General features: G+C 48.1%; 2 protein-coding genes across 4 annotated transcripts in view; one reads left to right on the top strand and one right to left on the bottom strand.

Moving 5' to 3' along the window:
- The window catches only part of LOC139828743 (uncharacterized), a 130,385-nt gene that overhangs the window by 6,915 nt on the left and 108,983 nt on the right, over window positions 1-14,487 (top strand). The gene's annotated exons all lie outside the window — the stretch shown is intronic.
- The window catches only part of FGD5 (FYVE, RhoGEF and PH domain containing 5), an 83,063-nt gene continuing 70,250 nt past the window's right edge, over window positions 1,675-14,487 (bottom strand). For all 3 annotated transcript variants that reach the window (XM_071812878.1, XM_065845767.2, XM_065845766.2), the window contains exons 15-21: window positions 10,783-10,882; window positions 10,271-10,408; window positions 9,154-9,256; window positions 7,357-7,487; window positions 5,773-5,901; window positions 4,310-4,458; window positions 1,675-3,600 (exon numbers count right to left, since the gene is read on the bottom strand). In XM_071812878.1, the coding sequence (XP_071668979.1) occupies window positions 3,564-3,600; window positions 4,310-4,458; window positions 5,773-5,901; window positions 7,357-7,487; window positions 9,154-9,256; window positions 10,271-10,408; window positions 10,783-10,882 (787 nt within the window). In that variant the 3' untranslated portion in view covers window positions 1,675-3,563. The remainder of the gene's footprint in view (window positions 3,601-4,309; window positions 4,459-5,772; window positions 5,902-7,356; window positions 7,488-9,153; window positions 9,257-10,270; window positions 10,409-10,782; window positions 10,883-14,487) is intronic.

The following is a 14,487-nucleotide window of genomic DNA, read 5'->3' as shown; positions in this document are numbered from 1 at the left end:
GCCCCACAGCAGCCTGGGGCTGTCCACAATGTGCACCCGTCAGCCCCACAGCAGCCTGGGGGTGTCCACAGTGTGCACCCGTCAGCCCCACAGCAGCCTGGGGGTGTCCACAATTTGCACCCGTCAGCCCCACAGCAGCCTGGGGGTGTCCACAATTTGCACCCGTCAGCCCCACAGCAGCCTGGGGGTGTCCACAATGTGCACCCGTCAGCCCCACAGCGGCGCGGGGGCACTGGGAAGGGCCGTGGGGTGTCCACAATGTGCACCCGTCAGCCTCACAGCAGCGTGGGGTGTCCACAGTGTGCACCCATCAGCCCCACAGCAGCCTGGGGGTGTCCACAGTGTGCACCCGTCAGCCCCACAGCAGCGTGGGGTGTCCACAGTGTGCACCCGTCAGCCCCACAGCAGCCTGGGGGTGTCCACAGTGTGCACCCGTCAGCCCCACAGCAGCGTGGGGTGTCCACAGTGTGCACCCGTCAGCCCCACAGCAGCGTGGGGTGTCCACAGTGTGCACCCGTCAGCCCCACAGCAGCCTGGGGGTGTCCACAGTGTGCACCCGTCAGCCCCACAGCAGCGTGGGGTGTCCACAGTGTGCACCCGTCAGCCCCACAGCAGCGTGGGGGCACCAGGAAGGGCCGTGGGGTGTCCACAGTGTGCACCCGTCAGCCCCACAGCAGCCTGGGGGTGTCCACAGTGTGCACCCGTCAGCCCCACAGCAGCGTGGGGTGTCCACAGTGTGCACCCGTCAGCCCCACAGCAGCCTGGGGGTGTCCACAGTGTGCACCCGTCAGCCCCACAGCAGCGTGGGGTGTCCACAGTGTGCACCCGTCAGCCCCAGAGCGGCGCGGGGGCGCCGGGAAGGGCCGCGGTCCCAGCAGGACCAGCCGCGCTCCTGGACTGGCACAGGGTCTTGTTGTGTCTGAATACTCTCCAGCACTTGATGACTTGTACCATCATTTGGAAAAATAATAACTGTTTAAAAAAAAATCTTAATTAGGCAAATACTGTAAGGTAGATCGAAGTAACAGCCGCAGATAATGGCTAATAATTGTAATGCTTTTCAATAAGTAGCAAATAAGCAGAAAACCACTGAAACAAGCGAGATCGGCGCACACCTGAGCTGTTGGCTGAGCAGCCAGTACATTGTGACTTACTGCTACATTTTTTTGAAACATTTGTTAGGGTGTGGAGCAGTCTTTGTTTTGAAGAAGTAATACTAGTTACTAGTTAGGAAGAAAGCTGTGAGTACATGGCTTATAGTAAACTGTGTCTCTACCTACATCTATTATAGGATGTTAGCATTTTCTAAAAGGTGGTTACTGGTTCAACTCTGGAGTGAAGATAATTTCTGTCTCTGGTGCCTGGCTTTGCTCAGATTAACGGTGGACTGAAACTGTGGGGACGTTTCCTTTTCTGTCCCCTTTGCGCCGTGTCGAGCCCGTTGGTGCCGCTGGCTGCAGCGGGCGGTAGCTGGGCTGTGCGGGAGGCGCACGCCGTGCGGCCTCGCGCCGGTTAGGTCCGAGTCGTGTTTCTACCACCCTCTGACCTGGTGCTCTTCCTTAGCTTGTCAGAGAATGGCTCAGTAGGTTGGTGTCTGTTAACAGTAACTGGAACCGCAAGGCTGGAATTAAAGGAGGTAAAAATAATGGAAAGGAAAAGCCTGTAGAACTGCAGTTAGGTTTTGCTCTTTTATTTTTCCACGTTACTTAAAACAATGTCTAATAGCACTGTCTTATTTTTTACAACAAAATATTTTCATGTATTCATTTCTTGCTTGTAGCTGAAAACTTCATACAAGAGTCAGTAAATGTCAGCACCTAAATCTTCATAATACTGGTATTCTGTAGTGCAGTTCTGTTTTGTTTGGGCCATGGGTAGAGTTCTTACTCTGTTCAACGTTGTCTTACTCTTTTGTCAGTGCAAAATATTTCTAAGGGGGGATAAACATTTAAAGTGTACTGGTAGCAAGGCCATGATTCTAACATGAAACAAGGAGTTAACATTGGTGTTCACACATGGACTAAATGTACAGAAGTTTTACATTTCTCATACTTGGTTTCTGTTTGCATATGATAACCTACATTTCATGAAACTATCCGACTCAGATGTATTAAAAAACAAAACCAAAACAAACAAAAAAACCACCACCAAACAAAACCCCCAAACAACTATATTTTTATTTAGTGGTAGGTGTGTATTTGTTGTTTTTCGGGGGGGTTTTAAGCTACCTTTATAATTTTGATACATATAATAGACCTTTAAAAATACAGACAATTCTAAACAGTTTGTTAGGGCCAAAAATTCAGATATCCTCTAAGCTTCTGGAAGGAACGGAAAAATGAAAGTGATAAAAATCCCCCCCAATACATTTTCATGTAAGTAAATTCTTGAACGTGGTATTTTTATACAAAGATATATTTTAATCATAAATGCCATTCTATTCCTCAGTCAAATATTATCACAAATATAGGACATGAAATCATTTTATTGCAATGATTAGAACACCACTTCTCAACCTTCTTTATAAAAACTCCAAACCACTGAAAATATAAAAACCAACCCAAAGCCACCCAGGGCCCAGCCTGGCTCGGGGATCCCGCGCCGAGCGGCACCGCGTCCCGCAGCCAGCTCGAGAGGGCGTTTTGGAACAGGAACAGAGAAACAACGGGAGAGAGGCTATTTAAATAGATGGTAAAAACCTTAACGCTACTAGGGAGGCTAGTGTTAAATAAAAACTGTCTGTAGGTTTATAATAAATTAAAGATAATGTTTGGGTTTGAGTCTGATGCAGTATTTAGGGAGAAGTGATAGTATTCAGCATCTGGGTTTGCAGAGCTACCGAGTGCATTTCAAAGTACTGCAGTGGGATGAAATTAAACCCTTTAAAATAAATTATGCAGCGGTCTGCGTAAAATTATAAATTGATAGTAAGTAATTATCCTGGACCACAGCCAGTGAAGTGTTGGTAGACCAGGTTAATTCAATGTGTTGTTCGTTCATTGTCTGTGGAAGCAATTTAGCATACATGGGGCATGATTTCATGCTGGCACTTGTTAATGGATGAGTAATAAATCAGGCCACAGAACTCCTTAGAAACACGAAGAAATGAAGCGGTGGTTCAATAAAAATAATAAAGTGCTTTAAATGACCACTTGTTGTTTACTACATCGTTTCTTGTTTCATGGTAGACATCAAAACCAACCCAATGAAATATGATAGTGCTCTAGAGTAAGTAAAACTGAGCCTGTTACTTGCTGTAGTCAGTATTTCCATGTATTTTCTTGTCTTGATGTTAGACTTGGTTTACTGTGGGATGAGAGGAGAAGCTTATAGTACAAGTTGAACTTGCACAGACATAAAGATCACCATAAATATTCTCTATTTTAAAGTTTCCATTTGCAAAAATGCAGATGTAAGAAGGAGGAAGCAAAAGAGCAATGTGGAAACAGTTCGCATCAAGTGTACGTAGCCTGAAATACACTGTTCAGTTTGTAAGACAGGAGAGCGTTGCTGGGAATGTACAGAATCTGAGAATTTGATCCAAGTCCACTGAGTGATAGCTGCTATAATATGGACGCTTCTTCCATGGCTTCAATCCACCTAGACGGGGCAGGAAAGAAAAAGCGGTACAGGTAAAGTTATGTGTATTTTAAGAACAAAAAGCCTGAAGGACTGTATTTCCCATCCCAGCCCTAGTGAGGAGCTATGGTTTATGATTAAAGGAAGGAACTGGATACTTGGACTCTTATGTTCTACTACGACCTTTACCAGTAATTTATTGTAACATCTCAAAGATGGTACAAGTGGTGTCTTAGGACAGGAAAGGTGAAACCACTGAAGTATGTTTAAAAGCACCAAAACCTCCCATAAACACTCATTTCCTTCCCCGTGTGTCTTGAGGTGCTGGCCTTTTTATTACTGATTTAATGAGTGTTTTATTATGTGGAAACAGCAGTATTAGAATGGGAAATCTAAACAACTATTTGTTGATAGAGAAGCTAAGTGATGAATAAATAGAATACATAAACCAGAGAGGTTTCCGTACAGTTACCACGTCGGACAGATATCTAGGCAGGGCTCTTGAGACTCAGCCTGCTCTTTACCTACACGAGGGAGCAAATTCTCCTTCCTGAACAACTGGCAAGCACCAGGTAGATTTTGTCAGTGTCGCGTGGGCCAGTGACGTGCCCTGGGGCTCAGTGAACGGCCTGTTTCCTCTGTTAGGAAGGCATTCTGAAGTGAGAGGGGACAAAAGCCCTCCGTGAAGCTTTGGGCCTGTGCGCTGGCTGCAGTGGAGTGCAGCCCGTACCTCTGTGCCAGGTTGTTGTCCTCCGCTCGGAAGCTGTAAAACAGAGTCTGCTTGTGGTAGAGGTGGAAAACCGTGTCGGTGCTTCCTTCCTCCTTTTCTGGGGCGATGGTGAAACCCAGCAAAGGCAAGCTTTCTGTGGCAACTTTGTCCTGAAAGCATACAAGAAGAGAACCAGCATTTGGAGAGCAGGCTTGCACCGGTTTGAGGGCTTTATCCGAAAACTAAGCACTGGTGTGACCCCTTCCGACAGGGCCGCAGCAGCAGCGGTGTGAATGTTCCGCTGCACGGGCGGCTCTGGCCTCTACCGCACCCTCATCTGGTCACAGTTCTGAATCTGAGCACCGCCGTTGAAATCCGGTTCTTCGCGGTTACCCCCGCGGCCATGAAGGTCAGTGAGCTGTGACTTTAGTGGCTGTTCTTGACGTAATGGTCCAGGAGGCAACCGAGAGGCGGCTGAGAGCACGGCAGCGGTTCTGAAGCCCTGACACCCGCTCCCCGTTGCACTTCACCCAACCAGCTTTGCTTGCCGAGTGCAAGTGGTCATCTTTTTGGTACCCTGTCATTTCCTTTCATTGCACTAGAAACTCTTAGAAATGTGCACCGTCTCAAACAGCACACTTGCTTTTGAAAATGCTGCTTTGAAATTTCTGAGCTGGTAATGCAATTAATTGTTAATTTATTCCTCAGAAACATCCATGAATTTTGCTTGCCAGACACTGCTTTGTACAAGTTAAAGAAAACAAAGAGCCTTGGTAGAATTGCGGTTCAGCTGTTACTGATAGCTGCAGCTTTGGTCACTGTGTTTAGGTTATGTTTTCTGTTTACGTATGTTGCTTTTGCTTGTGCTTTTAAAAGCAAAATTGCAAACTGGGAATGCAAAGTGTAATTAGCCATCTGTTGCTTTTACCCTGTCGTTGAACCAGAAGTGACAGCTTTTCAGGTTGGCAGAGGTGAGGTAAAGGTACTGGATACAGAATTTGATGCTGATTGTCTGGATTGCTCACCAAATCATGAACTCTTTTGTGCCTCTATCTCCTCATCAGTTTAAAGGCGATAGTGTTGCTTCATGCAGCCACCACAACGGTGATGAGAGTTTAAATGATTTATGTTTGCAAAGTGTTCTGGAGGCTTAAAGTACCAAATATCACTATTACTACAGTTCTTGTATTCTGTGTCCTTCGTTCAGCAAAATGAATTTTTATGCTTCTGCTTATGAAATATGTCTGTTATAACCAAACTTTGTATTACACTTCAGGCTTATGTGTATTGGAGCTATTCACAAAGGAGAAGAAATTAAAAAAGGAAAGGGACTGGGAAGAGAGAAAACACGTTAGAAATGCTCTAGTTGCTGTCTCGCGTCCTCGGCTGCCGGAGGAGCTGCCAGGCCCAACATTTACTTGTGCTGCCTGTAGGGAGCAAAGAAGGGAACTCAGGAAAGTACTTCAAGTCAGATTGCACGGTACCTCGTTCGCCATGTAGGTGTAGAGGACTTTGCCTTTGATAACAAACCAGCGTTTCTTCCAGTGCCTCTTGCCGCCCTTGCATCTGCTGAGGTAGCCGCTGATGGTCGCTCCCTCTCCCGAGGCTGCCACCTGGAGCAGGGCGGGAGAAACCGGGGTTTGAACCAGCAAAGGCTTTTCCCCACCTGACCGTGCAAGTTCACATCACACCAGACAGCCAGGTCTGTGTCTGTGAAACCACAAGTAGACCATTAAAAATATTGAGACAGAAAAAATATAAACATGGCATTATGGTTCTTTTTAACTGTTTGAAGATTTCTGGTTAAACTTCCGGTTCTCAGTAACTCTCATGGAAAGTGTGCAGTCGAGTTATTATTGAGGTCAGCAAGTTTACAGTTGTGCTCTGAGAAGCCAAACTTGCCCTTTTCCCAGGTCTGGTTTTTTATATATTAAAAATACATTCTTCCAAAAGGGAATTACAGCCTTATGACTGAACTCTTCTAAGATGTGGATATATGGAAGGCTTCACAATGGTTTTATATCTATTTGTGTTAGCCACTTGACTATGACTTGATTTCACTTGTGGAATAATATTTCTAAGTGCTGCCCTCTCACAGAATTATTTTGAGATCTAAGTGCTTAATATTCTTAAAGATCCAGATTTTGAGTAGATGGAACTACACGTACACAATGCAGAGTACGTTATGAGTCACAGTAGTAAGCTGCCATAGTATTGGATTTAGAAAGGGCACAGGTCCAAAGTCAGCTTTTGTAGCTCTGACACAAGAAGGCTGGGCAGCGATATAGCAGTGTTCTGAAGCAGAACAGAAATGCTCCGGGACCTGGGTACATAAGTTAGAAAAAGTTATGGAGCAATACTGTTGTGAGCCAGTTCATATTAATAAACACGTGCCACCTCCTTAGGGATAGAAAGGCAATGCTTTTTTCTTAACGGGGCTGCAGTTTGTGCATCAGTTCTTTCAGTATTCAGGTGCTTGTATTTCATGCTCCTGTCTTTGGCTCAGTTTCACCACAGCACAAATAAACCTCAAGAAATTCCAGTGTCTCTACTGTAAAACGAGATCAAGAAGGTGTTTGCACCCTATTCTTTAATGCAATGATAAACCCCTGCCGATTTCAGTGAAATCCCAGTCCCTCCGTGCGCTGAGTTCGTGGGCGGCTTGCTCGCCCGCTGCACTGTGTGTTTGCCCGGCTGGGCGTCCTGTCCAGGAGGAGACTGTGAGAGACGGTACCGCAGGCTTCACCCAAACCCGGACAGGTCCCGTCCACAGGCTCCCGTGGTCAGCCAGGTAACCTCCTCGTAGAATTACATTACATTTGTTAAGCAGGACTTTCCCCCCGCGAACCTGTGCTGTCTGGGACTAATGGCTGTGTTGTCATTCAGAGGATTTTGCATTTTAAACACTATTGTGGAAAACAAACAAACAAAACCCCAACAACAAACAGAAAAAAGTAATTGTGTGATCAAAGTAGACCAGAGCATGGGCTGGGCCCACCGCACACAGAGCACTTACAGACACACCATGCTCCACAGCTGCTTGACTTTCTCAGGCAGCTCACTCCTACCTCCATAAGAGCTGAAGGGATCTTCTTCTGCTTCTTGAAAGATGAATAATGAATATTGTGGAAGACAGAGGAGAAGGCACTGCTTGAGGACCTGGATGAGGTTGGAGGGAAGCTCACACTTAGCGGCCGCTCTGCAAGATGAAGGAAATTCAGAAAGGGAAGAAATGGATGAATCTGTACATATCAGACTGGCGTAAGAGCCGCACAACGCACCGATGTGAATGACTGAGGAAACGCCTCCTCCATAGCCAGGTTTCATTTCGCCTTTTCTTTCAAATCACCCCTTTGGGTCTGATTAGCTAGGTGGATTTAATAGCATCCTAGGTTAATGGTAATAACCTACAGCTACTCAAAAGAGACCTGCAAAAAGCTGACAAAGCACAGCTTGTTTTCTTGTAATTTAAATGGCTTTTCCACCTCTCCCCTCCGTGTTCTGACGCCTTTGCAGGATGACTCGCTCCCGGGACGTTCTGTCTCTCTGAACCATTCTCTGGAGCGCTGCAGGGCAGAGTTACTCTGTCAATCTCCATTCGCCTCAGTTGCCTGAGTTCATATCATCCTCATCTCACTTCTGGTGACACGCGTTGTGTGAAAGCTCTGAGTAACGCACAGCATTGTTTTAGCACAGGCTATCACTTCTTGGACACGCCGTGGCATGGGGATGCTATTTTGGCTGTTGTGACAGCATCTGTTCATGGGTTTGCTTGGCCAGTGTGAATTTCTTTAACCAGGACGGAAAAAATAAACTTTATCTGTGCCCACATTTTTATCCTTGACAGTACAATGTGCCTACTTTTAGAGATTGTTTACATGAATAGTTGCGCAAGAATGGTATTTACTGTTCATCTTCTGTCCATATATATGTAACCCCTGCCCCCCTTTTATCTTTGATTTGGATGTGGTTTTAAATCAGAAAAGGGGCTTACATAGTAGGACAATTATGCAGAGTTCTAGTTAGATAGTAGCTCTTCTGCTTTGAATTCAGGCTTTAGTTGGTAACCAGATTAACTCCCTATGTAGATGAGCTCTTAGCGACTCTGCACTTTACCTTGGTGTTTCTTGTTGTAAAAGCTACAGCAGTGAAGAACCGCAAAGCCGTTGTTTAATTTTAATGGATAATTCATTACAAATGACATGGAAGAGCTATCAGCTATAAGTACTTCACAGAGTGTTTCAGCTGGGAGGGATCTACACCGATCTCGTCCAACTGCCGGACCAGTTTGGGGCTGACCGAAAGCTGGAGCACGTTACCAAGAGAATTGTCCGAATGCCTCACAAACACCGTCAGGCTTGGGGCATCAACCGCCTCTCTAGAAAACCTGTCCCGGTGTTTGACCACCCTATGGGTAGAGAGATGTTTCCTAAAGTCAAGGCTGAGCCTCCTCTGACGAAGCTTTGGGCCGTTCCCTGCGGCCTGTGCCTGGGTCACCGGAGCAGAGCTCAGCGCCCCTCGCCGCGTCCCCTCCCAGGGCCCTGCAGAGCCAGGCGCACCCCTTGGCCTCCCTTTCTCCAAGCGAGACGAACTCTGCGTGCTCCACACCCTCAGCCGCTCCTCGCAGCACGGAGGTTCTGTTGTTGCTCTGGTTTACCAGAAGGCCGGGCCAGCCCTCAGAGAACCTGGCTTGCGCAAACAGCTTCAGCTGCCCGGCGCTCCCGGGACCTCAGCGCACAGGCCTCGTGCTTGAAATGGTAAATCCTCTGCAACACAACACGGCCTGGTGGGCAGATCCTAAAGCCTCCCCGTTGTGCAGGCAGGACATGGGTTTGCTGGTTTTGCCAAGAATGAAAGAGCCTTACCTCTTTTCTTTAGCTCCACGTAGCAGCTGTCGCAGACTTTGGCTGCTTGATCTTTGAGGTACTTCATAGGGTACTTGTTTCTTGAACAGTTTCGACATACAATCTGTTCCAGTAAGGAGAGATACATATAAATGTATAGATATGCACGTGCAAAACAGATCGTCTGAGCTGGTTGGCAGAGGAAGACAGAGAGTGGACCAGATATGACTCCTAAAATAGTGGCAGTCAGGTGAGTGTGCTGACCAAAATGTGATCGCTGTGGATTTACACTGCTGTAAGACAAGCAGAACTGATCGCTGCATTTGGTTGCACACCATTGCTGTCCCCGTCTCCTGGGAACTTACACCTTCCCCACTAGTGTATCACAGAAAGACCATTTCCATATTACATCTGTTTTCATAGTTTTGTTAGTAACATTGTTTTCTTAAGCATCTCACATGTTCCTGCTGCCTCTGTGTAGGTTCAGACTGATTTTTCCCTGTGGAATTAGAGAAATGATTAAGTGAATGCTTTTTCATACTATCAAAAATTACTGGTAGTTTGATACACAACAAAAAACATCACGGAGGCTAAAAGACAGCCATGGATTAAACAGGACTGCAGGTTTATGTCTGGAGTCAGTGATAAAGGGGCAGAACAAAGAAGGTTTACAGATCTCCTCGTCTTCAGGGGAGACGGCAGCAGCTCTTCTATGGGCTACAGAGCAAACTTTCCCTTTGTCACTGATGAAACTGCGCTACTGCTGAGTTTCTTCACATCTTCGGAGGATAATTTTACCAGCTGTTATTAGGGGAGGACCTGGACTAGGTGCTGCTGCTCTGGCCCAGAGGAGAGCCTGTATCTTTATTGATTGCTGCATTGTCTCTAGAGCTGTATATCAGAACTGACTCAGCAACAATTATCCTGAGTCTTCAACCACTGGCCTTTGGGAATTAATGTGACTCCCAAGGGGAGGTTTCTGCTGTTCCTACCAGAGTCATCGGAAACCTAATTACCTAATTTAGCAAAGCGCTAACGGGTTCTTTCAGAAGTCCCGTTCTGGTCTGGATGTTGCTGCAAGTGTGCAGCCGTGTCCGCAGGCGGGATGGGGCCTCCCAGGAGCTGGGGCAGCTCTTACCTTCCCGCAGGCGTGGCAATGGTGTCGCCTCAGCGTGAGGGTGAAGTCACAGCCGCAGTTCATGCACATCATGACATGGGACACAGGTACCAAAGTAGGAGGCCTCTCACCCAAGGGGATTCCAAGCCTTTCCCTTAGCTTAAAATCAAAAAAGAACAAATGAAGCAGCGTCCAAAGCACACTCAGTCAGCCCTGGTACATCACATACAATTCTCATCTCACTTCAGTCTACCTTCACTTGCTAAGATCACAAATTTCCTAAATTCGAATGCACATTGTGAGACAGCTGCGTCAGCACTGAAACACTGGCCGGTCAGTATGTGGTGCAGTAATATCCATAAAAAGCTCTATAGCTTTCAGTTGAAAGGGGCCTGAGCTCTTATGTCTTTACAACTTGGGACATTTCCCACACAATCCAAATCTGTTCTATGCTTTCATAACCCTCCTCCTTTCCTCTTTCTCTCCTTTCCCCCTTCCCCGTTCAAGCACTGAGAGACTCGTCCTCCATTCACCTCCACACTGCTGTGGAAAGTGGAAGTGTTGTGGGCTTTGTGGTCATCTGGGATGTGTCTGCTGAGGCAGCTGTACCAGTCGTCCCTTTCCGAGCACGAGCTGTGGAATGAAATAGAGCAGAGCCGTCAATGCCGTGCGCAGCAGGGACTGAGACAAACTGTTTGTGGATGAGAGAAGAAAAGCTGCACTTTGGGAATGTTTGCTTTTCCCCACCACTGTGCTGAAGTGGGCATTTTCTGACCAGGAGTAAAACTGACTGTTGGGCATATTCAGCAGGATGATTCATGTAGATCCATGGTTAGGCTTGTGACCAAGAAGGAAATAAATGCCCAGAAAATTTTTCAAAGTAGTCTCTGACTTTGCTATAAGCCACTCAACCCTAGATCACATAGGACAATATGAAATGTCTCCTTTTTTGTCATGTCTGCGCCCTCTTTCAGGCTCTCTAGGGCATGTAGTGTTGGCAGGGTTGCTCTGAGTAAGCGTGTTCATGCTCATCTCCAGAGGGGGACGCTTAGATGATCTGCACGTTGGGAAAGTGTGTCACCCACGGCAGACACGTGAATTTCTACATTCCCTGCAGTTGCTGTCATGCGTGGAAGGCAGCAGTTCTCCAGACCGGCCCCTAGATGCCCCCTTAGCACAAGGCAAAGCAGCGGGTCCAGCTGCCCGGGGGAGCACAGGGCTGTATTGCCCCGGGACAGCTGCCCGGGGGAGCACAGGGCTGTATTGCCCCGGGACAGCTGCCCGGGGGAGCACAGGGCTGTATTGCCCCGGGACAGCTGCCCGGGGGAGCACAGGGCTGTATTGCCCTGGGACAGCTGCCCGGGGGAGCACAGGGCTGTATTGCCCCGGTACAGCTGCCCGGGGGAGCACAGGGCTGTATTGCCCTGGGACAGCTGCCCGGGGGAGCACAGGGCTGTATTGCCCCGGGACAGCTGCCCGGGGGAGCACAGGGCTGTATTGCCCCGGGACAGCTGCCCGGGGGAGCACAGGGCTGTATTGCCCTGGGACAGCTGCCCGGGGGAGCACAGGGCTGTATTGCCCCGGGACAGCTGCCCGGGGGAGCACAGGGCTGTATTGCCCTGGGACAGCTGCCCGGGGGAGCACAGGGCTGTATTGCCCTGGGACAGCCATCAGCTCTCCTGCCTGTCCGCTGCTTCTCCTGCTGGGATGTCAGGCTGTGCTTCCCCTCCGTGGATGCTGCCCGGTACCGGCTGTCCCAGCAGCGGTCACGGAGGGGACGTGGCTCAGGGTGGTCTCCCCCCCGAGTCACACCAGCCACCCACAGTAAAGCTGCCCACGAGACTTTGTTGTACAAAATAGCAGTGGCATCATTGCCAGCTGCTGTTCAGCTGTGACTTCCTCATGCTGTCCTCATGAAGGCCACCAAACAAGACATCTGACAACAATCTGTCTTTTGTGGTCTTAAAAAAAAAAGCACAAAAAGAGAGGAAATGCCAGATTTTGTCAATGATCTCTGCCTTAGCATCCCTCTGCACTGTGAGCATAATCCATTGCCTGAAAAACACCAGCCCCTGTGAAGTTCAACAAACCTGGAGCAGAAACTGGAGCAGCCACTGGGAGCCAGCGCGTCTATTGCGTGCAGGCCGATCTTTGCCAGCCCAGCGCTGTGCTGCAGGTCGTCCCTGGCAGCAGCCTCACTACTCGGCAGCCCTGTCACCACCAAAAGTCCTGTAAGGCTGCACTTTCTAAGAAATCTGCAGATGTCTCTGTCTTCCAGACAAATCACGTCTGCAGCCTGCAAAGCACTGAAAGAAGTCCTGGTTTCAACCTTTCTCTTGCTAATTCTTGGAAACTCTCTTCACTTGAGAATTAAGATACAATTTAAAAAACAAAGGAAATCATGGCCCCTATAGTGATGTAAATTAAAACCACTTTGGGAAAGACAGATGAGAGGGACAATCTGCTATTAAAAGCCTGATATCTAACTGGCCCCTTTAACCTCTTCTCCACTCCATTAAACACCTCTAGGCAGTAATCACAAGTTATTAGTGTCTAAATGTGGGAATAATACCTATCTGCTGATAAGTGAGATAAATTGTGTCAGCTGGCACTGGCCTGTTCTTAATCAGCTATTTCACTGGTTGCATGAAGGCTCAGAGGAATTTTTGCTGAACCTCTGATGTCCAGAGCTCAGACCTTGATTCACCATTGCCACTTTTGGTCCTTGTATGATTTTTGAGCTGCACCTTTTGTGATGAACTAGCAATTATCCATGTCGATTAATCTATTCTTCCTTAAGCAAATAGAGAGGGTCAAACTGTCGCTGCAGTCTCCTGGACAGAAGGAGACATCCATGGAACACAGGCACTGGCCTGGGATGGGGTTTGTTGCAGTGCTGTCGCTGTCAGTCAGCCTTTCGGGGAGGCTTTCCGTGCAGACTTGCAGCACCTCGCTGTGAGCAGTGCAGCACAGTTCTGAGGGAGGCCCTTTCCCGGTGCTCCCCTCGGTGAGCGCGGCAGGCGCAGGCTGCTGTGTGCTGGGTGGGGAGGACGTGCCGTCCCACTGGCGACCCATCAGCCCTGCCAGCCAGCGCAGAAACGGAGAGCAGAAGATGGTCTTGGGTGGCTTATGGCAGATTGGTCCCAGAATGAGCAGGACATCAGGGGAAAGGGCTCTGTCCCAGCGCTCCGATAGGAGTGAGTCTCCGTCTGGCTGTTATCGGAAGAGCAACCTTGGTCTCAGGCCCTGGTTCTATCTACTGCTGAAGAAACACAGCTCGCACTGGCCTCGTGCTTTGTTTAGGCTAACTGAGCACAGACTTGGTATCAGTACAAAAGGCAGAGAAACAGCACAACGCAAGCAGAACATCCTGACCTTCTCACTAGGGCAGCTCCCGCTGCCCCAACAAAGGGGACGTGCAGCAGCCATTCCCTCCTCCAACACAGGACCGTGCGCCCTGCCTCGGTAACGGGCGGCCGGCAAGTCACAAGTACCGTGTGTGTATTTTGGGGGTTGCGGAATGGGCAGTTCTAAGAAACTCTCAGGTATTTTCTAATTTGCTGGTTATAAAATGAAGTAGACAAAAAGGCTTGGACGGGTATCTGAGTACTGCCCACAGATGGCGAGCACCCTGGGAAGGATGCGAGCTCCCAATTCTGACTCTGATCAAGAAAGTGCCCTCTCGTCTCTCTGCTGCACTCTGCGGTTTAGAGAAGTCTGCTGTGTTTCCAGCCGTGCTGGAGCTGGAGGCTGATGGTGGGAAACTCAGTACCTAAAAGCATTGAAGACCTTATGTTAATACCACTGCTAGTGTGCTGTCTTTTGTAGTAAACTACACTTGAAAATCAAGCCAACCACCTTTCTGCTGTAGCTCTAGGTAATTTTGCAGGATAATTTTGAGCTAGAAGCATTAAAAAATGCAATACACTGCTATCTTCTGATCAGAAACTGACCTACCGTCTCCTCCTGGTGTTGGCTTGTGGCCCCCGGACAGAGATCCTGGCTCCCAGCTGCAGTCAATACCAGCACTACACAAACTCGGTACTGAGACTCCTTTTATTAGAAAGACCCATGGGGCTGCCAGTGAGGTTTAACTTTTGCTTTCTCATCTATGCACTATCGAATGCTTTTATATCTATTGCATGGTATTACCTAATTACTATTTTCTGCAGCAGTTTCACAACCCTAGTGGTATGAGGTAACAAGTGAACTTCTACAAGGGGCGATATAACATAATC

This window comes from Patagioenas fasciata, chromosome 10 (assembly GCF_037038585.1).
Source record: "Patagioenas fasciata isolate bPatFas1 chromosome 10, bPatFas1.hap1, whole genome shotgun sequence".
In the NCBI taxonomy this organism is placed as follows: domain Eukaryota; kingdom Metazoa; phylum Chordata; class Aves; order Columbiformes; family Columbidae; genus Patagioenas; species Patagioenas fasciata.
This window is presented reverse-complemented; position numbering and strand designations above follow the sequence as displayed.